This window comes from Gavia stellata, chromosome Z (assembly GCF_030936135.1).
Source record: "Gavia stellata isolate bGavSte3 chromosome Z, bGavSte3.hap2, whole genome shotgun sequence".
In the NCBI taxonomy this organism is placed as follows: domain Eukaryota; kingdom Metazoa; phylum Chordata; class Aves; order Gaviiformes; family Gaviidae; genus Gavia; species Gavia stellata.
The window spans coordinates 37,462,998-37,481,554 of record NC_082637.1 but is presented as its reverse complement, the minus strand read 5'-3'; the positions used below and the strand labels follow the sequence as shown (position 1 = coordinate 37,481,554).

The window sequence follows — 18,557 nt, the reverse complement described above, 5'->3', positions numbered from 1 at the left end:
ACCTTGTTTAAAAGATACCTATATAAGACATTTTAAGCGTAGTTTCATAACACATTGGTATAAAAAAAATGTTTGGAAACTAACAAATTACTACTGCTTCTTTGACCAAGAACCAGAGACATGCTTATACTAGTTTTTAAAAAAGTATTTAGCTGTAAGCTACCGTATTAAATTTGCTATTAAAAATACAACTAAGATTAAAATGACATCATTAATATTGCAGATCACATGTGTCTTAAATTTAGAGTTTAAATTATACTTGTCCGTGTATTGCAAACACCAGGAAATATCGGTACTTTTCTATTACAAAAATATTTAAATATGGAGCAAATTTAACTTTACAAGCTACAGTCTACACCTGTCTTTATTATAAGGGTAATAATCTCCAAATAACAGATAGTTTGCAGCTTAAGAGAATACAAACATTTGAAAAATGTTGTTGGTATTTTCCATGATTAAAGACTACAACTACAACATTAAAGTTGTGTGCCTAAATTGGTCAATTTCAGTTCCATTTTACTTTCTTCAAAGCCCAAGCCTTCAAGCAAACAGTGATAAAAGTCTTTTGCCTTCCTCAAACAATGTGCTGTAGTATTACATAGTTCTAAATGTTTACCATGATTTCATGTCACCTTGTCCTATACAAATACCTTTTTACTACAGTATTTGTTAGTTGCTTAAAAAAATGTATTTTGTGATCTTTGTGATCAATTTCAATACTTTTTTAATAAATTGAATATTTCTAAAAACTCGAAGATATTTGTGGCAAGCTCTGACCCATAGGGGGTGCAAGACCAAGAAACTTTTAATACAAATAAATTGAATGCTTAAGTTTTCTAACAGTAAAGCCTAAATATGTGTAATATAAAAAGCATTTTGTTAGGAATTCGTTTCAGTAACTGAAATTATCCCAATCTATAAAACAAAATTTATAGCACCACACTTTGAACACGATATCTGCTTCTTGTTATGCTGTATCATTAAGAAGAAATAGAAAATTAAGCCTCAGAAGTGGACTTTAAATATTCATATTGCAATACTGAATATATGGGACAAAATCTAGAACCACTAAAATAAATGGGAGTTACCCTCTCCAACTATTTTTTTACCTTTATATTTCAACCAAAATCAGTACTTTAAGGACTGCACTATGTAAGTCTCATAAACTGCAATCACTGAAATGCTGATGTTAGAAAACCAGTAAGTCACACTCAGATAATAAGACTTGAAGGATAGCAACAACAGGTGCAGTTTTTCTTGAAACATTTTATTTATGTATTTCTCACATAAATCTTTCTAAACTTAAATTCTTAGTTTAGTTACAAATCAGCATTTTTTTTAACAAGTTTAAGTTATATCGGTGTGCAATTTCTTTCATTGTTTTACTGGTATTTTCTATTCTGACTGCTTTTTAAAACTTCATAATGAGAAATTAAGAGAGTGTTATAAAAGTGCAAGTGAATTCTGTGTTAGGTAGAATGCACATACCTGTCAGATGCTACAATTACAAATAAAAACATTTAAATGTCTGTTAATTATTGTTCTTTGATCAAGTATCATCTCTTAATACTGTCTTTGATGTCTGCACACATATGAAAAGTAGGAGTCAAGACAGAAATGACTGCCTTGGTTCAGTAAACATATTTAAATATTTACCATTCACATGGGTAATAGTTATGGTATACTAACCATATGACTAAATGTGTGGTATAGATCTCAGAGTTAAAACTGAACACCAATAATGAAACAGAACCAAAACAACAATGAGATGTGATTAAATTAATCAAATCCCACAGGCTTGTTTTGAAAACCATTTAAAATGTTTTTGTTCTGTTCTTTTTTTACTGTGTAGCATGAGCATAGATCTATCTAAAAAGTCCTCCATTCAAAGATACCTGATCGCTCTGATCAGAGGAAAAGTGAGAGCTGCTGAATGCACACATACGAAGATGTAAATAGAAATTTACTCTAAAGCAGATTCAAATTCTTCATCACACACATTACCAGAATAGTCAAAATAAAATCAAGTTTGCATTCACTAACACAAGTGCCACACTGACTAGAGTAAGATTACAACATTAAAAAAGGCATATTTTACCCTTAATGAAATAAAACTGAGATATCCTTGCTAATAAAGCCAGTAATATGAAACTCATTTTTGCCTGACTACAATGTAATTTCAACAGCAAGAAAAGTTCAAATCCAGGAAAAAGTATGTGCTAACATATGGAAGACTGATGTATAATCTTCCTGGCTAGTGAAAGTCTGAAGATATATTAGAGCTGTCGACAAACTGTTAGCAGGTCCCACAGGATGAACTTTCAGCAAGGCACGACTCTGAACATGCTCAAGAAATCTACTTTACAGCAGAAATACAATTGTCATTTAAATGATCTTCTTTTAGGAGGGATTGTTTTTAAAAAGTGGCAAAAGGAAAACTAGTAGATGCACACATTGCTTTGGTGTCCTGTTAATTAAGCCTCTATTCCAAATACATCCTGTTCTACTGGTGTTGCAGTCAAGACACAGCAGAATGAAAGTTGTTGTCTTAACCACATTTCACTTCAGAACTTTACAAATGACTAGGATTCTGGTTATCTAACAGGTCACAGCAGTAATGGTAGGTAATCACTTTTTTCCCCTGTAGAAACCTCAGCTGTGTAACCACACAATAATCATTACCTTTCTAACACTTATGCAAGATAGTAAAGTTGGTAATGGGAAATTTGGCTGTCATCAAAATGCAGCCAACAACGAGCATTATGATAAATTCCCAAAAGGCATACTCTGGCCTTTCAAACAGAGCAAGACTGCATGTCAACAACATTTGGGATATTTGCTATAGCAGAATGGAAGAATGTTAGTCAAGAAAAAATATTATGCATGTTAAGCACATAAGCACATACTGCTTAACATCTTGGTTCTCCTACAAACCTAGCAACTATGGACGCTACCTATACACATTTCCTTCCCTGTGAGGCTGCTTCAGTAACACTAACCATTTGTCCCATCATAGGTTGGTTTAAGATTAATTTACTGAAAAATGAAGGTCCATACACTGCATTTAGCTTACTATATTATGTTCATTATCATAAGTTGTCTGCTTTTGCTTCCTCCCATGTCTTCTCTGCTAGCATTGGTAAATATCTGACTGAGCTTGTGACAGATCACATAAATGTGCAACTGATATATTTCTGCAGAGGTCAGACTGAACCTACATTCACTAACAAAACAGCAAATTTTTTGAATAATCATGACAAGTACATTCCTTCAAATACACTGGGAACAGGGAGAGTGCCAGAGGGTCTAAAAGGCTGAGACAGGATCAAAATGGAAACACAGCAGAAAGCCAACAGAAGGCCACAGGAAAACAATTATTTGCATCCATATTCACCATTAAGTAATTTAGGACTGCTTCACATTTGGATCCTAATTTATACTGAGCATACTGGTTAATGTACTTAAAAGTTCAGACGCCACTAGAAGGAGACATAGAATAAATCAACAAAAGAAATAGTAACAATTCACCCACACTGGATGTGATTAATTTAAAACATCCAAAGGAAATCAAGTGTAAAGTTGAATCACCAATTGTAGGTTGTCACTAGCTTCTAAAATAGTCTTACTTTTAACCTCAGAAATTTCCTAAAGTTCTTTTAAGAAGTAAACAAAATTGATCTGTGTGAAATTGCCTACTGGGATTTGAAATGGATTTCAGCAAAACTCCACATGAGGAGCTCTTAAAGAAACCCAACTACTGTATTTTAAGGGGAGAAAAAATCTTACAGTTAAAGAATTGCTTTAATTATGAGAAATAAGTAATAGCAATAAATGCTTAGTTTACTCAGTGGGAAAGAGTCACCTGAGGTGTCCCACATATTCAAAAAATATAGAAAGGCAGGAGGTTAGTATAGTAACAAAACTTTCTAATACTACTAAGCTATTCAGGATAATAAAGATAAAAGCCAATGCCAAATTTTTACAGCAGGTCCACATGGGATATGGTGTGACAGTATAATAAACTGTCACACAATATCCAGGTTAGACAATATAGGTGTTCTACATGGAGAAAAGCATTCTAAAATAGCTTCACAAAGATAACAAAGGCCTCCTTAACCTTAGGAAATATATCCAGAGATCTAATAAAAGATTTATGATAAAAAAATTAAATAGTCTGACAGAATAAACTGCAAAAAACTCTTTAGAGCAATACAAGATGATGAAAGCAGAATGATGTGCTCAGAAATACAGTCTGAGCATTCAAAAATCATGATCCAAAGCTGTGTTTAGAGCAGAAACAGCTTGAGACTAGTTTTATATTTTAAAAGTTTAAAAAAATCCACCAAAATCTTCTAAAAGAAAAAAAAACAATTATTTCTGAGATACAGAAAAAGGTCAAGAATGTATCAAGAGGTAAACACTCCACAAGAAAGACTTAAAAGAATGTGTTTTATCATTTGTGAAACAAAATTATCAAATTATTAAATTAAGGGGAACTTTTAAAATCATACAAAATACATGTTAAGAATCTTATGATAAACACTTAAGTAATACTCTGGATAAAGTTAGAACATCAACTTTGGAATTACCATCATGAACACATCCAAGAGATACTGCATTCTGTGATTTTCCTGTTTTACAGCAGATTACTACTTACACAAATTTTGAGGCATTGAACACTATTTTTTTTTAATATTCAAGCTCCTTTGGGGTCATGAATATAATCCTTGATTACAGATCTACCTCACTTACCCACGCTAAGTGAAGTTTTGCATTTAACGAGCATTATCACCTTAACTATTTTCTCTTCTCTGCTTAATCAAGGGAAAGAGTGCTAGTGAAACTGAAATGCATAAGCACATCTCATTGACAAGTCTATGGAAGAAACTAAGCAACAGAGTTTACAAAACCATTGTGGGTAGATCATTTCAAAGCTTTTCAAACGCACTTTAATCCATAAATTGGCCTTTGGAAAATGTCAGGGGTATACATGTAAGATCTGGCACACTTGTAAAATTGAAGGCCTGTTAGTGAGAATGACATATTTATTATAATAGTTCCAAACAGCACATCAAAGCTTAGAAATTTTTAGACAAATATTTCTCCCCACCATACTACTTTCTCTAGATCTATGATCTAAAGTTTAGTTGCATGATCAGGAACAATGAAACAAATCAGGACCAACACATTTCATTTTCACAGAGGAAATGCAGAAACGTCACATTTTTTTCTAGGAATTTGTTTCCAAGCACAAAACCACTTTGGTTTTATTTTTATTTTTGGTGTCTTTGTTAGAGAATATAAGTAAGAGTCGTGTTGAATACTGACACAGTTTCTCAGGTTTCTTCCCAGGACAGATTTAATTGTGAAATACCTTCTATTAGCAACAGCAGAAATAGTTACACTACTGCAGCAGCACAGTTGCACAGTTTTTCCTAAAAAAAACCCCAAAACTGCAATTTCTTTTAAAACTGTCTGGTACAGAAGCTTAATTTAAAACAATAAGAAAGAACTTTTATTATTCTATAAATGGACTCACCTGTACTTCACATTTTGGAGAAGAATTCTGATGTACTGCATTTAAAGCATCACGAGCCTGCTGAAGTTGCTCTTGTAACTGAGAAATTTCTTGATCTCTTCCAAGTAACTGATCCTGAAGAGAGGTACAGCTTCGCTGCAGTTGAATTTCACTTGTTTTAACAGTTTCAAAACATAAAGTCAATTCATTATAAAGCTGTAAGAGGGGAGAAGAGAAATAACAGGATTAAAAATAACTTCAATGTAGACAGCCATATAAATACAGAAGGAGAGAAAGTTAAATTAAAGTAACTTTTCCACAAAGACCGTCCTCTCTTTTTTATGTTTTGACAATTCTTTCACATTTCTTGTCCTCCTGCCTCACTGTATACCATTTGAAAATAGTGATTGTAACAATCACTGAAACTTTGAGTTTGAAAGACCTTTTTCCAGAAAAACACAGCTTACACTAGAATCTTATAGAGTTCAGTTGCTTTTTTATGGCATTTATGAATAGAAATGGACACCTGAAAGTCAGAATTTACTTTACTTCTTGAACACTTTATATAAAATACAGAAAATACAAAAGAAAAAAGAAAATCCCTTATTGAGAATAGGCAAAAAATTGAAACACCTGTCCTGGCAATTAAATTAAAGGAGAAAGAATACCAAATACCATCCTTTTCTTTCATAGAGTAGTATGATCTTTTAAAACTAACATTTTTAATACAGCTTGGATACCAATACAGTGAATCCACTAATGCCAGCTGAATTTTGTATGAAGTATAAAATGGTTGTTTAAATAATAATTCTTTGTGAATTTTTTTGACATTAACTATAAAACCCAGAGGTGATATTAGAAGTTCTTATCCCTGGCTGTTGCTCAGCTGTTCTTGCTGAAACCAGAATATTGTATATATTCTGCAATTGCTTTAGAAGAGATTCCATACACACAAAGAATTTCTACAACTACACCTAAGTCACCTACACCAGCCATCTACCTGACAAAGAAAACTTATTTTGCAAGAATAAGAGAACTTAACAACCACCCATCCTTCCATTTTTACCTTTTTCAAAATAAACATCTGAAAAATGTTTAAAATAAAATCAATTTTTTATTAAAAAAATATAAAAACCAGTCTGAAAAATAAACTTGTACTTGAATTAGCAACAGTACAGATTCTGAAGGAAATACATGACTCTACAGCTTTACTACCTAAGCACACAGTCCTCCCTCTCTTCATTTCAGTCCTTCATTCCTTTGATTGTCCTTTTTTTCTCAAAATAAACATGTAGAAGGCATGTAATTCCACAGCTGACAATTTTCTTTGGAAAATCCATTTCTGCCATTCCATCCAAAAGAAACTAATTAAATATGAAAATCAGAATTTACAAACCTATCAATAATGTTTATAAGTACAAGGAACTGACACAAGTCATTTTACTTGTAAAAACATTATTTTCCTCTTCATTTTACTCTTTGTTTTGTCAGCTTTACTTAAATGATACACTTCTTTCTCACTTTTGTCTGCTTACATCACTTAGAAGTTAAAGACTTTAAAAAACAACCACAACTTTCAGATTTGGAAATGGTCTACCTAACACTTTGTGAGAAATTTGGAAACAATAATGTCCCTTCCTTTCTTTCTTCCTATCATTTTCTACTCCCACGGGCTCTCAAAATCCACTTTGGACAAAGTAAATTACTTCTTGCCTATTTTCAAAGCAGATCAGAGACCATGTATCTCAGGCAAAATTAATTCAAAGTTCAGATAGATTGATATTTCCAATGACTCTGAGCTTAAAAATTACAATGAAATTTCTGTGCCTACTGAATCTTTCTTATATATTTAAGAAAGCTTACATCATGTCTTGAAGTGCAAGTTCAAGATTAGCCAATTTATTATGGAAATCAGTAAGTATCTCACAGGAAAATAAACAGTTCATTCATCAAAAACATGCATTTTCAGATAATGTCCTTCCAAACAAAAGGAACATCAAGACACAGTTACTTCCGGCTATAACTATATAAGCTCATTAGCTAGATCATACTGGTATGACAATTTGCTGGTTTTATGACTAGCAGCACTTCAGTGATCGTAATTATAGTATCTGAAAGGCAACATCCTGGTAAGATGAATGGGGAACACCAAAAATATGAGGCTATTTTCTAGGTGGCAGCCACATCCCCTAATATAGCTAATGGGTATTTTTGGTAGTCAGCATTTGTCAGGACAAGACAAAAAGCATGTCTTTTTACTTGTATAAACTTTTCCAACCTTTCCTGCTTTGAAAACAGCAATAACAAAACACATATATTTCAAGTATAAAACTAGTTAAAAGCTATGTACGAAAAACACATTCACACCATTCATCTTTTTACACTGAGGTTTAAATATTTTTCTAAACAGCACCAATGTACTATTTTATAGGACTCAGATTCTTTTTTTTTTAAGGCATTTAACATCAGGAGATTTCAAAATGCAAATTCTCTGTATGAAAAGAAATAGTTTTCTCTACTGTCCAGAGATAACTAGAACAGCTTCCAAATTTCCATTCGGCTCCCTATCTTTTTATTTATGGCCATGCACTGTTTTGTGGATTAAATACATGCTTACTGTTTATATGGGATTATTTTAGGTTTTTCTGCTCATTTCTGACCCTGTTTTAGAAGAGGGACCACATTTAAGCACACTGCAGTAAGCACATTCCAGAACACACAGAATTGTACAACACAGTGAAACAGGTCTACCATTAATAAAGTCAGGTGTAGAGAGACAAGATGTAAAATGGAGATCAGAGGACTAGAGATGGAACATTCAGTAGAAAAGACAAAAATATTGCAAATTATTTATCTCAGAACTAGCGAGCGTCACAGAAAAGAGGAGTGAAATCTTGACTGTACATAAGTGAGTGGTTATACCTTACACAAATGTCAATAAGACATGAGATTTACCCAGGAAATTGTTTAATCCCCAAGAAGAGATATAAAACAATATTTATGTTTACCAGATAGAAAGAAAAAGGAAATTATTTAAAATCATTCTTGATACATTTTATGAAATCTGGTAGTTGAAAAAGAAAAAGAAGCAACAGCCAGCAACACAAGACTGTGCTTTGCAAAAACTGTTGCACTAACTGTATTTTGAGAATCTCTTTCTAATGTCTTAGAGCTGTCTTTTCTCTGACTGACAACATTGACTGTTACAAGTGAAGGTACTTAAAAACAAATAAAAAAAGATTAAAAGTATCTGAAACCAGTACACTGTAATAAATTTAGTCTATATGACACAAGAGCATTATTTATCAGTCAGGAAGGAAGAGTAACTTAGCTGAATTACAAAAAAAAAAAGTATCCCATATTTCTCAGCTACCCTAACAGTCTCCTATACTGATTTAACTGATTTTACCAGAAAACATTTTTGCTAGAACTTTGAGGAGTTACTTAAAACAGAAAATTTCATTAGAACAATAGGTGTGTCTCATGTCATCACGTAACCTAAAAATGCCAGACCAAAGCTAGGACTTCCAGGAGAACAAAAAGATGTGACTCTAAAGCCAGCCCACATGTGATAGAAAATATTTAACAGCCTGATAATATTGGGGTGAGGTAAAGTACTAACATACATTAGATATGTGTGATGACAAAATTAAGTTAGGTCAGACCAAGGAAAGCTGAGGAATTCCAACAAAACCTAGTAAAACTAAATAATTAACCCATGCTATCTATTTTACTATATGTTAGTCAGAATCATAGTGCAACTGGCAAAAAAACTGCAGAGTGAAACAGCTGATACAAATGACCAACACTAACATTATATAAGTGTGCGAGATTTATTTTAAACTAGGTTTAGACTGTTCCTGTGTACTGAATGCCAATTAACAGCTGGGACACATTTTCCAGTTCCACAATCGAAAAGGCATTTAGTTAATGCTCTCATAGACTTTTCCATAATATCAACTAAAGCACAGAAAGAGGGGATATCCAGGAAATTTCCTTCAAAAGTATACTCCTGTGAGGAACTAACATTAAGGTAGATCCATCCATTAAAATGCAACAGTAGCCAATTATATACACTGGGTGTAAAACAAATATTCTCCTACATTAAATGTTTTACATAAATGCTTACACCCTAAAAACCAGTGTATTACAGAGACCTGAGTATATGAACCCGAACATACGGTAATATTGAACATATAGTAATGACACAAATGAAAAAAAGTTAGTCTAAATTAAGACACAATAAAATGATAAGAGAAACTATTACAGCACCATCATAGAAATCCATGTTACAAGACAATGCTGTTTATGAGAATTTGAAAAGAACAATGGCAGAAATCAGCTGGATAAGCTCTAGGGTGAAGAGAAACTGAAGACGCACTCCAGAGAGACTATATACAGCACATTCATGGAGTTTAGTTTTAAAATGGAAAAGTAGAGGTAGAGTGATTTTTTAAGATGAGAGACCATGAAGCTTACCTATGATACAAGAGAAAAATTTCAGACACAAGTGAGCAGTTAAGAAGAAAAACAAAAGAAAAGTACAGAATGGTTGTAAGTAACATCAGGCAACATGCAAGCAAGAGTCACTAGTATAAGCTAAAAGAGGAGACGTGCCTTCCTCAACTTCACGGTACTGTATATATACCATGACTGTTTTGGAAACCATGTAAAATGGATAACTTTAGCAACATACCTTCTCCAAAATAACAGAAGAGAACATAAAAGAAAAGGATATTTCAGTCTTTTTTATTAGCATTGTTACTGCAAAAATTCAAACTGATGTGTCTACTTACTTACCCTTCCCCAACTAATGTAGCCTTCCAGGATTCATCCATCTAACCAGGTTTGTGTAATTCCTTGTGTTGATATGGCTCTCTAATGGTGGGGTTTGTGGATTGCTTTTTTGAATATATAAAAATTTTGACACATTTCTCTCAGAAAGACTGTGTTTATAAGCGACAATTTCTCTGTGAAACGCTACCAAAACCTATTTAGAATTATTCCCTATATACAGTGTACTGTCAGAGAACATTCAGCAGGCTTGTGAAGAACACCAGTCCTAGTTAATGCAGAAAAATGTTAGTAATTCATACTGCAAATGGTATTGTTTAAAATTGTCCATTGTGGGACCAATCTGACTATACACAAAATTCATATATATTTAAATCTCATCATTCTAACTCAGATCAAAATTGGCATTACTCAAAAGCATATTTAATAAGCTTAATCTTAAAATTTTTCTTCCTTTCTTGATGTACAACTCCTCTTGCACGGTCTCACCACTTTACATAATTTCTTTCATCTACAGTACTTATATTGTAAAAAAATACATTATCGTTGCCAGAAACATTATGACAATGGTTTGCAAACATCAGTGACAGATTTAGAATTATAGATTATTTACTTTTTTTCTCCAAATACTTTATATTTTGCAGATACCAATCTACACCATTACGCACAGGAACTAAAGCACACTGAGAATATCAATACAGCGTTTTTCAAGGATGAAAAACATCGCCCTTGAGTGCAGGGTTTAACATCACCCTGAGAGAACCAAAGCCTACCCAGGATTTCTTCAACTTTAACCTATGGGCACATCTGGCACCAAAATCTACTTGCTAGCATGTGACCAACTGTACTGGTGTTTGGTACACAAGAAACAAATAGACTAATCTAATTAACGCACTTCCCAACAATAGAAAACCGTATCAAAGCGTGATCTTTATTAAAGATCTGAGTTTCTCACAGCTTTCACAGATGAAGTGGACTACAAAAATGATGACTCACTTATTACTGATATGGACTTCAGCATGCTTATCTGCACAGTTGGTTTCTCTCAGCTCTTATCATGTGCGGAAGAACTTACGTCTTTCATTCCAATTTGAGGGAGAACCTGAATTGTGACCATACACACATCTATATGGTTTCAGGGGGCTTTTTTTGTTAATTTAATGCTGCTTACCTAAGAATAAACACATTTATATGATTTCTATATGCTTAAAGGTTGTTGCAGTCGCAAAAAAACCTGGAAGTGGTAGAATTTAACCTTAGGATGGCAAAGCCAGTAACTTGACATTCTGATTACAATTTCTCATGCTTGAAGGAAAGCAAACTATCTCCACACACTGACATCATGACAAGGACTAGCAAAGGCAACTGCAGGCACAAAATTAACCACAACATTAAAAAATGTATCTGATGCTATCCTATTTTTATCTACTTTTTGCTGCACTTAATGCAGACTTCTGCAATGCCTCATAATTGAAAACTGTTACTGTTTTTTCTAATTATGCCAAAAATCTAACTATTGAGCAATGCTTTTCTTCATCACAGACATGTACTGTACCACTATCCACTGTATTCTCTACTTGTTGTACCAGGAGCTGAGCTCCAGGACACAAATTATGATTTCCTATTTAATAACAAATAACAGTATTTCCACTTCACTAAAAGGGCCTTCCAGTAAGGGATTTTTAATCAGCATGATTAACAAGGAACCTAAAGGCCACATCAGATCAAGGGAAAGTACTACATTATAAAAACAAAGGCCCTAAATTGTAAATTTCAGAAAACTGTGATAAGCTGGCTAAGGAGTTCAGAATCTGTTCTTGTCTTATTATCCCTAGTATTGATTGAAGTCTCTCCACCTTGAAATTGTTGGTGAGGACAAATCTATTGAGTTTCATTAAATCCAGCACAGCAATGAAGTCCCCGGAGCATTTGGGACCACTAAAACAGATGCTATACATTTTAGAAAAATACTCCCTACCCTTGAGAATGAGAACTACAGCTTCAATATGAAATAGATATCAATTTGTTTCCATAAATGCTTTAATGTAAAGGAGTTATTGTAGAACACAGCACCCTTAAAATTTGTACTTAAATAAAAAAAAAAAAGATAGCAGCATGTCAAGTCAACGCAACTTGCTAAAAAAGATTACAGATCTTCACATGTGTATGCTGCCCACTACAGCTAGACTTGGAAAAGAATTTGTGGTCCTCAATGGATTTACACATAATCCAGTGCAAGTTCATGACCTTGATCTGTTTTATCAGAAATGTTTTTTCTTTTATTCAGGCTACTATTTCATACTACACATTAACATCAGCACAAAGAGTAGTTCTTCCTAAATGGTAGACTGTTAACATGAACTTGGAATACATGAGCCAACCACATTGCCTGAGCTATAGTATATACTGCCTATCTGACCACTAACAGAGAGGTCATTGATCTTGCTGTAAGGGACAATATATCATAGGACATACACACTGATAAGCTGAATGCCATTCGGAGAAGTAGGAAAATATTCCTTTGTGAATACGTCTATGGAATAGCTGACACATCCTTATCTAGCTGTTGCAGCCTGCATATTATTAATCCATGGAAGACAAACAACACAGATTTGTCTGCAATAGTTTGCCTTTCTCATTCAAGAGAAAAATAGACATTTGTATTATTTTTATAGATGCTGAGTTTTCCAAAGACCTGCTGTGACTTCAGTAGGACTGTGTACCTTGTGATTTGGAAAGTGCATGATACTTTGACGCAATTACAGTTGGGTATTTTGTACAGTTCTTCTAATCCAAAGTCGAGAATAGGATTGTCACGATAAAAGAACTCCTTTTCTCCGCCCAAAGTTCTCTCAATTTGCTACAAACATTGTTAGATCTATTCCACTCTGACTTAGGGAACTTAACTTCTTTTTTTAATATATACTTTTTTTTTCAAACATATTTTTCTAAAAACCAAAAAGAACAGATTTTTTTCCCAGGTGCATTAGATATTTTGATATTTCACAAAAAGACAGCTTATCACTTCCGTAACAGTAATTTGTCAGAATATTTGAGTTAGCTTTTGCTGGTTTAAGAGGAAAACCTTACTCTTCCATGTTGGAAAAATATCGAATTCAACAACATTAGCAAAACAGCAAATTTTAGGGTCATCTGTGAGTTGAAGCATTTGGCAGCTATCAAAAAAAGGGCTAATCTTCAAAACCACACTATTCTTTTTGTTGTATGATCAGCTAAGCAGAAGTCTCAAGTCCTGCTAAGACAGACCAAAAACTGTGAACCAGCCTTCTGTAGCAATCCTGAGTTTTGCGCCAAGCCCAGTTTAGAAGCGGCTTGCCCCTATAGTAACATAAGTATACAATACATAAGTAACTTAAAATCGCAAAATTATTTTTCATAGGATAGGTTAAACTCTTTCCCAAACTGAAGTAAGTAATACTGGCAAAATCACTCTTATGCAAGGTAAAGACACCTTTATAAAGAGTTTTGTCATGCTTTGAACAGTCTCCTGAAAACAGTTTTGTTTTCTTTCATATGTTAATAGAACTAGTCTGAAAGAACATAGGCTTATACACACGGATGAAGAGAGTTCATACTATCTTCACTTGTGCCAATTTTTGGGTTTTCTTGAGTGACTCAAAGGATCCATTTAACACCTATAGAAGGATTGACTGGTGAATGAAAAATGAAAGAAGTAGCAACTCCTGATACCTACACTCCGTTATTTAAAATAAAAAAATTTAAAAATCTATAATTTACTATGTTTTGCCCCAGATAGGCAGAACTCCCCCTGCTTTGTACATGTTCTCAACAACTTTGATGGGAGTCTACCTGTAGCTTGGGTGGGCTACTAGTGTAGTGAATAGAATACTTAATGCCTATCGTCACTGCAGTCAATGATAAACTTGTGCAGAGTTAAGTACACAAGAATGTGCTGGGCACTATGTGCTATAAAATGTTAACCAAAAACATCTTTAGAAACCTAGTACTGATTCTGGCTTGACTTAGGCCCAGCTTCACAATTTTATCACAAACTGCATACTCTAAGTAAGAAGATACAGAGAAACACTTGTTTTTTGAAAAAGCACTGATAGTACACAATTTGAGAAAACAGTTCCAAGATTGGTAGAAGGTACATGAAAGTTGTATATACAACTTCTTCCTTCTCCATGTTTCTAAAAAGGAAGTAGATGTATCTTCTGTATTTCTTACAGACTGAAAAACACATGCATATAATTTGTTACACTCAGAAGTTCTGAGTAGTGCACATGTGACAGCTCTTCAGGGTTAGCGTTCTTCCCGGCATTCATCAAAAATATGAACTTGTTCTGTAAATGTAAATACAGTTAATTTTTTTGAAATTAGTTAACCATTTAAAAAGCTATTATGGCAACAATTTTTCCAGATAATTTTGATAGAGAAGGTTTTTGCATCTTAAACCAGTAAAATTGTTTGAGACTAGCATAAATACATTACGTACAAGTGAAAGGAATTTCTTCTCCTAAATTATCAAAAACAAATTGAAGAATTTAGTAATTGAAAGCTCTAGGAGAGTAAGAAAAAAACCCCACAGATAACACAAAATTACTTAATGAAATATATATGCTTGGCAATTCACTCCTATTTGTCTTGAGATGCAACTAATTCTTCAATTTTTAAGGCTCATCAATTCAATGTAAGCAAGGGGCCATATATGCTGGGATGTAATTAGGCCAATAAACTCTGTTACTCTGCCAACCATATTTTGATAACAATAAAGATCCAGAGATCTAAAGGATGCAACACTATGCAGTACTTTGACTACTCGGCCCACTGATATAGTACAGATGGATATAAAAATGAACCCTGTGATCATAGAGCAGAATGACATACTTTTTGATATGATGTTGTTTCAGCTGTGTGAGCATCTTCTTGGTCTTTCAGTACTTTTTTTGTATCAGTATTTAGAGTCTGAAGCTGCTTTATCAGCTCAGCCTGCTGAGCTGTATGTTCAACGTTTTGTCTGTAAAGATTCTGCAGCTCCTGTAACTCCTTCCTGTGCGAAACAAGCAATAAAGAGAAATTAAGAAAAAGAACAACAATGACCTCCATTAAACAACTGTGTTCAAACAATTTTATTGTAGATAATGAGCTTCCTATTTGCATTTATTTTTCTGTCAATTGCCTTATAAAAACTAGAGTTACATATAAAATATTTATCACATACTTTTGTGAAATATCTACAAAACAGTTAAGTTTCAAAATGGAATGCCTTTCAATCTCCCTCTAATGCTCTAACTGCTTTAAATAAATGGATTTTCACTACTGCATCAACACTTTCTAATCAATATTCAGTTAACTCTTTAGCAGTAAGTGTCAAAATGTAAAATATTTAGAACACGTGGACTGTAAAGTAAGTTTAATCTTTTTTTTTTTAACTAGAACCATCAGAAAAAAGTCTCATATAAGACTTCTCTGTGCCTAGAATTATCATTAACAAGAGTTATCATTACATTTTTATAATACTGCTGGAGATGTCCAGTCAAACATTAGCTTACAAAAGGTAAGCAGCAGTAACAACTTCGTTGTGTTTTCCTGAGAAACGGCAGAAGCACAAAGAAATAATTTTAAGGGAACTTTCCAAAAAGCATTTCTTAAGATCTGTGCCACTACTTAATAAGCTGATTATTGACTAAAGGTACAACATCTGAATAATTACATAAAAATTGAAATTACATGTACCACAATAGCACAGTCAGACAACTTAATGTTGTTAAAAAAGCACTGTTTAAAAAAGCCTATTAACAGGCCAATACAGGAGAACTCTTTAAGGACATGCTTACTTAACAGTATTTAAGTCCTACTGTTCTCAATGAGATATAAGTAGCTTCTCAAAATTAACAACGGTAGAGGCGTATTAAAGACTCTTGATGTAACAAAACCAAAGTACAATTGCAGTATGTACTTCATATGTATTAATTTAATTCTGTTCACAAGCACAGCAGCAGAAATAAGGACACAGTGATATATTAGCACTTTCCAACACCCTATACAACAGGCTTCCAAACAAGCACTTGTTTCATTTCCCTGACTATGAGTATACACTAGAAAATGACACATCTTTGCACTGCAGTTACAACACAGATTATATTAATTTTGCAAAGATTCTCCAATCAGATCTTCATTTTGTTCTGGAAGGGAAAAACATAGGATAACATTCAATCCTCAGATGCTGTTGCAAACGTTGGTAGTTAACTGTTGCCCACACCACTCTGCTATATTGCCACTCTTTAATTTGTATGCAAACATCAATGCAGTTATCTGTGTCTGTCACCTGAGAATGCACAGTACTACGTGTTCTCTAATGGTTTGCCCAGAAACTGTATTAAGGTCAATGGGAATCTTTTTTGCTGACTTTATCAGGCTTTGAGTCATACCCTAAAGGGGAGGGGTTGGGGGGGTGAAAGCAAAACCTTGTGGCCACCCAAGAACTGCAGCAGTCAAAACACATATTAACATGTTTGCCCATGTTAAATTCAAGGATTTTTAAATATAAAGGAAACTCAGTCACAGTTCCATTACATCACATTTTAAAAATCAAACCTTATTTCTTCGTACATATATCTTAACTTGCTCTGTTTTTTTTCTTTGAGTAAAAAGTTAGGCACACCAAAAAGAGTTGCAATCTGAAAAATTCCTGAGACACAGAAATACACAACCACTGTATCTAACTTGTAGTTGTATGTTACAGCTGCTTTTATCCTCTTTAGTGAACAAGGTACTATTTTTACATTGTAAATCCACAAGGAGAACCTTCTTTTACTTCATTCTTACACAGAAAGGAGGAAATTATGCTCAATCTTACCAGGAATTATTCAGCATCAATGATGCAATACAAATAAATTCACAGAATGAAGCACCTTTGATAACAGACAGGCCAACTTGGTGAGGAGAGCTTTAAACTAGGAATGGCAGGGGACAGAGATGTTGACCAAGTAACAGATGAGGGAGCTGTGGCTCACGCTGGTAAGCAAAGGGCACAGGTTGGTGTGGACAGGAAAGACCTTGTGTTGAACAATACAAGGCTCAGGGAAGACCACCTCAAACGTATGCATATAAATAAGGGAGTGCTGACAGGACATCGGTTTGGGGGAGGCTCTTAAGAGTGTTCCTGGGAAATAAGCACAAATGGGTGCCCATCTGAAGTTGCTGTTCAAATGCACACAGCCTGTCCCCATGAAGGACGACAGGAAGCTTTAGAGATCTGTCTGCAGTTACAGGGCTCATTGGGATGACAGAGACAAGGTGGGATAACTCACATGACTGAAGCGCTGCCATGCATGGATACAGGCTCTTTAGGAAGGACAAGCTGGGATGGCAAGAAGTTGCCCTTTACGTGAAAGAGTAGTATAAACAGATGGAGCTCCGCCTTGGGATGGGCAATGAGCCAGCTGAGAGCATGTGGGTCAGGCATGGGCAGACCAGTGCAGATGACAAGGTGGCTGCCTGCTGATCCTTTCTAATCAGGAAGAAGAATGAAGTCCTCTTCAGAAAACTGGAAGAAGATTCGTGTTTGCAGGCCCTTGTCTTCATGGGGGACTTGAATCACTTCAATATATGCTGGAGGGACAACACAGCAGGGCATAAACAATCCAGGAGGTTTCTGGGGTGCTTTGATGGTAACTTCTTGCCACAGGTGATCCAACAGGTTGATGAGGAGGACCTCATACTTATAAACAAGGAAGAACTGGTGGGGGATGTAAATATCAGGGACAGCTGTGTCTGTAGCAATCTTGAGATGATGGGACCTCACGATCCTGAAAGGAGGGAGAAAGGCAAAAAGCAGAATCACAACCCTGGGTTTCAGGAAAGCAGACTTGGGCATTTTCAGGAAGAATCCAATATAATATTGGCCTGGAGAGAAGAAGGGTCCATGAGAGCTAGTTGATTTTCAATGATCACTTCCTCCAAGATCAACAATGGTCCATTCCAATGAGCAAGAAGCCAAGCAAAGGTAGCAGGAGGCTTACATGGATGAACAAGGACCTCCCCTGACAGGGATAGGCTTAGGAGAGCCAAAACGTGTGTGGAGTTGGATATGGTGAGGGACATGAAGGGCAACAAGAGGCTTCTGTAAGTACGTCTGCAGCAAAATGAAGACAAGGGATAAAGTGGGCTTACTGCTGAAAACAGCAGGGGCTCTGGTAGCAAAGGACATAAAGGCCAAAGCATTCAATGCCTTCTTCAGCTTTGTCTTTATAGGTAA

The 18,557-nt window shown here is 34.6% G+C and overlaps 1 protein-coding gene across 1 annotated transcript in view; it reads right to left on the bottom strand.

Annotated features, from left to right (window-relative positions):
• Nucleotides 1-18,557, bottom strand: part of CNTLN (centlein) — a 204,938-nt gene that overhangs the window by 119,515 nt on the left and 66,866 nt on the right. The window contains 2 exon segments of the mRNA XM_059834003.1: nucleotides 5,540-5,734; nucleotides 15,185-15,347. Of these exon segments, the coding sequence (XP_059689986.1) occupies nucleotides 5,540-5,734; nucleotides 15,185-15,347 (358 nt within the window).